This window comes from Lemur catta, chromosome 1, assembly GCF_020740605.2.
Source record: "Lemur catta isolate mLemCat1 chromosome 1, mLemCat1.pri, whole genome shotgun sequence".
In the NCBI taxonomy this organism is placed as follows: domain Eukaryota; kingdom Metazoa; phylum Chordata; class Mammalia; order Primates; family Lemuridae; genus Lemur; species Lemur catta.
The window spans coordinates 97,724,601-97,730,709 of record NC_059128.1 but is presented as its reverse complement, the minus strand read 5'-3'; the positions used below and the strand labels follow the sequence as shown (position 1 = coordinate 97,730,709).

The window sequence follows — 6,109 nt, the reverse complement described above, 5'->3', positions numbered from 1 at the left end:
GAGTTTATATGTGTCAGGTTCTAAACTGTTGTAAACACCTTATATGTCTCAGCTCATTTATTCCTGACAATAAGTATATTATTGTTCCCACTTCACAGATGAGGCAACTAGGTATAATGAATTAAATACTTTTTCGAGGGTCACCAAGTAAGTAAGTGGAGTGGTCAGGATTTGAACACAGGACACAAGCAACTAATCCTTAACAACTACAAGATACTATCAACTTGTAGTGTGGACCAACTAGTTGGTACAGGTTTATGAGGTCAGAATCAGAGACAGCAATCTATGTCCAACAATAGGGGCTGGTTAAATAAACTGTGATAGTATCTTATGTAACCATTAAAATGATGATATAGATCTATATTTATAATATTAAAGACATTCATAATGTAATTGAAAAAAGCAAGCTAGAAAACAGTATAATAAACCTTACACTAATGTCTTTAGCAGCTTTATTCATAATTGCCAGAAACTGGAAACAATTCAAAAGGTAAATGGATAAACAAACTATGGTACATCCATACTATGGAATATTATCCAGCTATAAAAAAAATGAGCTATTAAGCCATGAAAAGACAAGGAAGAAACCTTAAAAGTGTATTTGTGAAGGTCAGTCTGCAAAGGCTACACACTGTATGATTTCAACTATATGATATTCCAGAAAAGGCACAACTATAGAGACAGTAGAAAGATCCATGATTGCCTGGAGTATGCGGGGCGGGGACGATGGGTGGAGCACAGGGGAACTTCTGGGGCAAAATGTCACACATGCTCTGTAAGATACCGTAATGGTGGACATGTTACATTACGTATTTGTCAAAACCCAAGGAACTTCACCGAGCAAAGAGTGAAACTTAATGTAAGCTGTGAACTTCAGCGCATACTAATGTATCAATACTGGTTCATCAATGGTGACAAATGTCCCACAGTAATGCGGGACATTAATAACAGGGGAAACTGCGAGGGCTGGGGGGGGGGGCAGTTCATGGGAACTCTGCACTAGCTCCTTAATTTTCCGTTAACTTAAAACTACTTTAAAAACTAAAGTTCATTAATATAAAAACGAACAGTGTAACAGTATGATCTCTTTTATGTTAATATATATCTGTATGGTTTTGTGCATAGAAAAATGTCTACAAAGACATAACCAAAATTAATAGCAGTTGTCTCAGGGTGGTGGCATTAATGGAGCCCTTTCTCCTAGCTCTCCTTGTCCTTAACAGCTCGCATTAATTTCATATAAAGCAGTAAAGTGAGGACGCGGGGGCTGTCGGGGGGCCAGGCCCGGGAGCGGGGCGGCTAAGCGCTGCAGCGAGCGCGCAGTGCCCCGGGCACAGGCCGATCCTCGGCGTCTGCTCCGCCCGCCCCGCGGCTCAGCTTCTGCGATCTCGGGCCCCGAGGTTGGGACGGAGAGGAGAGAATTCCTCCGGTGCAATCGCGTCCGCACGCCGACTGGCGCGGGCGCGGGGACGGGGGCAGCGGGGCTCGGCCCGGGCCGTGGGCGCTCTGCGCAGCGCTGGGGGGCGCGGTCGCCGCGCCCTGCGATGCCTTCAGTTTGCTGGAATGTTCCCGCCGCCAAAGTGTACTTTGTTCGGGGGGATGGGGGAGGGTGGCGCTGGGGCAGGGCTCCAGGGCGCCCTGGGACTTGGAGGGCGGCCAGCTTTCCGTTCCCAGGGTGACTTCTGGCGGGGGCGGGGCTGTCTGGTTCCCAGGCTGGGCAGCTGCGGGGTACTGGACGGAACCCCTGGATTCCAGAGCCAGCCCCGCCACCGACTAGCTGCAGCACACTGCAGTCGGGTCTCTTCACTCTCTGGGCCTCCGTTTCCTCATCTGCAAAATGGGGATGATGATAAAAATACAGTTATTGTCTGGCACTGTTGTAAAGCGCTCTCCAATTGCTCTTCCCTCACGACATCGCTTTGAGGTAGGTGCTGTTAACATAAAAACATAATTATAATATTAGTAGAATAATACTCCCTTGCTACCCAGGCCCTTTGTACAGTAGGCACAGATGCTCTGGCTGTAGAAAGCCTGGTTCAGCCTCCTTCTAAGTAATAAAATATGCGACATTATTATTTGCACTTTAAAGATGAGGACAGAGGAGCTCAGGAAGGTTAAGTAACTTGCCCAGGGGAACACAGCTCCCAAATGGCTATCCAGGTTTGGTACCCAGGCAGGCAGGTCCGAACTTCCACTCAACCTCTACAAATATGTCTCTCTACTGCTAGTTTCTGGAAGCCCTTAAAATATGTTTATTCGGACATTGCAATCCATGGCACAAAGAAGTATTCTAATAGTAATTACTAATACTAAGTAATGACAGTTATTGAGGGCTGCAATTTCAACACCCTTAAAATGCTATTATTATTCTTCCCATTTAGGGATGGAAGAATTCAGGCACTAGGAGGTCACTCCAGTTCTTGGGGGTGGAATCCGTTCATCCCGAAGCCAAAACCCAGCAAGGGCTTTGCTTTCACCTCCTTTTGTCGTATTTCATAGGGAAGCGGACCCCTCTGAGTCTGATTATGCCGGCTGGCCTGGAAGGGCAGTCCTTCCTTCCCTGGACATTGCCAGAGACAACTTTGCCCGGTAATCTGAGGAGCTTTCAAACTGCCAGACCGTAATGAGCCTCAGATGATATCTCACACCAGCGGGAAGTCGCTCCCCTCTCCCAGGCCTGCCGCTTCCAGGAGCCCAGCTGCCTGGGGCCTGTGCAAGCGTCCCTGCCCCTAGTGGCTGCAGAGGACAGAGACAGAGTGCAGGGCAGTTGCCTTAAGTGGTGGACGAAGAAGAGGCCTGCAGCCAAAGGAAGTCCCCTGTCCCATTATCACTAAGTTCCTGTCCCCTCAATCATACGACTGGAAAGTCATTATTGGATTCTCAGCCTCATTTTTGGGTTAAGGGGTTGCCTTTTAAAAATGCAAAGGTTGCTGTTGCTCCTCTGCAGCCCATCCCCCATGTACTGTCAACCTTATGGGAAAGAAAAAACACTCTCATTCTTTGTAGTGAGCTTAAGTGTTGAATGGAGTTTGGCAAATAGCCACATATTGCTATAGCTGTCACGTGGGCACGCAGCAGGCACCGAATAACGGGGTACCCACTCTGGGGCCTCTCTTACCTCCCTTCAGTTTTACTCCTCAGGCAGGGCCTTCTCTTACCACCATATTTTAATGACTCCTTCCCAATAGCCCTGATCCTTTTTCCCTGTCTTATTTTTCCATAGCATGTATCCCTGCCTTACACACTCTATTATTTTTATTTTATTTTGTTTGCTGTCTTGCCCTATGAGAATGTCAATTCCATGCAGGTGGGGATTTCTTTCTGTTTTCTTCACCATTGTGTCCCCAGCGCCTGGAAATGGGAGGAAGGAAAGAGAAGGGAAGAAGAGCTTCCCGGGCTGTTCCAATCCACTGTGACTACCACTCCCTTGGAGAAACACACGTTACTTACCCACACTATTTACTCAGCACTTGGCATATCGTATCCACCTCCCATTCTGCTATAGGAGTTTGCAGATGTGTATCTCATCTACTTGAGTAGACAGGAAATTTCCTGCCTTCAGGGGCAGGGAGGGGCAGAAGGGATCCGATTTTTGTATCTCCCCAGAACCAAGAACAGGGCTGAATTTCCACACATGTTCCAGGGCTTTTAGATTTCAAGAAGAAAAATTCACCCCTTCGTCCCTTTCTCCCCTCGCCTTGCTCGCTTCTGCCCCCAATTCATCTCCATTAATATTAGACTTAACTGCTTAAGTTTGTTCGAAGTTTGGTATCTAATGTTTAATACCAAATAAATTCAGTGTTTTTGGTAAATAAGTCACTATGCATTCATGGGGGTCAATATGCGAGCCATTTAATTTTTTTTTTTTTTTTGAGACAGAGTCTCACTCTGTTCCCCAGGCTAGAGTGCCGTGGCGTCAGCCTAGCTCACAGCAACCTCAAACTCCTGGGCTCAAGCAATCCTCCTGCCTCCGCCTCCTGAGTAGCTGGGACTACAGGCATGTGTCACCACGCCCAGCTAATTTTTTTCTGTATATTTTTAGTTGTCCATATAATTTCCTTCTATTTTTAGTACAGACAGGGTCTTGCTCTTGCTCAGGCTGGTCTCGAACTCCTGACCTCGAGCGATCCTCCCGCCTCAGCCTCCCAGAGTGCTAGGATTACAGGCGTGAGCCACCGTGCCCGGCCTCCATTTAATTTCTTAACACAACTATATTTTCTTCTTAAACAAAATTTCATGCCTTGACTATGTTCTTGCCATAATCTGGATCCTTAACAACTAAGAGTTATCAAGAGGAGTTTTGCAAAGTATTAAACAGCCTAAATGAGGGAGAGAGGACAACAGTGAGTCTCACTCCGTGGAGGTGAATGAAGCCTGCTGGCCTTCCTTGGTGGGCACTCCAACTTACCCTGTCCCTCAAGAATATGGGGGTACACAGCTAGAGTACTGATGTCACAACCAACTCAGGAGAAGTGGGAGGAACTCCCTGAAAAAAAGCTATCTAATGACTATGTCATTTTTATTACCTAGGAAAATCTAAACAAGTGCACAAATCAGCATTTTACTATGTGATTTGAACATGAAATTTCATCATTCTATTGCATGTGTATGGTGATCTTGGTGCCTGGCATTTGTTAAAATGGATGTAAAAGGTGCCATTTTTTGTTTTTTGTTTTTGAGACAGAATCTCACTTTGTTGCCCGGGCTAGAGTGAGTTGCCATGGCATCAGCCTAGCTCACAGCAACCTCAAACTCCTGGGCTTAAGCGATCCTACTGCCTCAGCCTCCCGTGTAGCTGGGACTACAGGCATGCGCCACCATGCCCAGCTAATTTTTTTTTATATATATTTTTTAGTTGTCCAGATAATTTATTTCTATTTTTAGTAGAGACGGGGTCTCACTCAGGCTGGTCTCGAACTCCTGACCTGGAGCGATCCACCCGCCTCAGCCTCCCAGGGGGCTAGGATTACAGGCATAAGCCACCGTGCCTGGCCAAAGGTGCCGTTTTGATTGGCTTGATTCTGAGAAAAATACATCAGAATGGGTCATGCATAATAATTCTCTACAAAAATAATAACTGCAGGATCCTTGTGAGATATGTGGCAGAGATGGATGAATTTTTTTTTTCAGATTTTCACATTTTTATTGGGGGTCATGGGGAGGAGGAACCTCCTCCCTGTAGATGGAGGTGCTCACAGTTTCTTCAGCCACTCCAAGCTTGGGCCCTGGGGGCCAGGGGGTGGCTGGGCATGTCAGGCATGTTCCCATCATCTTGGACGGGCACTGGGTAGTTGTAGGGCGTGGCCTTGTTGATCATGATGGAGTATTTGGTGTAGGAGCTGAGTGGCAGCAGAATTATAGCAAGGCCCACGATGGTGAAGGACATGACCAGCACTGGCTCATTGTCCCAAGCATTCTTGAGGAAGGTGGTGAGTCTTGAGGCCATCTCAAGTGGCGGCAGCGAGGACCGGGATGGATGGATGAATGAATGGAAGCAGGAATGGGTGGGTGATAGATGGACTGATCTACGGGTAAGTAGGCAAATGAATAAATGCATGGATGGCTGGACAGATGCTCAAATAGACAAGGCCAGGGGCATGGTAGGTGATTGGCTGTGCTGGGTTCCAAAGGCCCTGAGGCTACCACAGCACTGACGGCAAGACTTCAAAGGTGTTTGTTTACTCTTTGGTCTTCCCCACAATATTTTGAGCTCCTAGAAGGCAGGAACTTAATTTTATGGTTTTTTTGTATCCTGAGCCCGTAGCACAGTGTCTGGCGCGTTCACAGAGATATTAGCTAGGATGTAGATTTGGCTGCTGTTACGTGCAACATCTCATCTGTATGGTGGAGCACCGCCGGGTCCACCACGCAGCCAGCAGGAAGGGGAAGAAGAGGAAGGGGAAGGCACCCATATCCTTTTCAAAGGCATATATCACTTCTGTTCTCATCCCATAGGCCGGAGCTTAGTCACATGGCCACACCTAGCTGAAAGCTTGGAAATTTAGTCCTGTTCTCGGTGGCCCGTGTCCAGCTAAACATCTGTGGTTCTAAAAACATCAGAAACAGACATCGTAAAGCAATTGGTCTCTACCACATTAATTAGCAACAG

The 6,109-nt window shown here is 47.0% G+C and overlaps 1 protein-coding gene across 1 annotated transcript; it reads right to left on the bottom strand.

Moving 5' to 3' along the window:
• Positions 1 to 5,203: 5,203 nt before the first annotated feature.
• On the bottom strand, positions 5,204 to 5,446 carry LOC123631742 (NADH dehydrogenase [ubiquinone] 1 alpha subcomplex subunit 3-like). Its single transcript, XM_045541702.1, has one exon. It carries the CDS (start codon positions 5,444 to 5,446, stop codon positions 5,204 to 5,206), a length of 243 nt encoding a protein of 80 aa, XP_045397658.1.
• Positions 5,447 to 6,109: the final 663 nt, after the last annotated feature.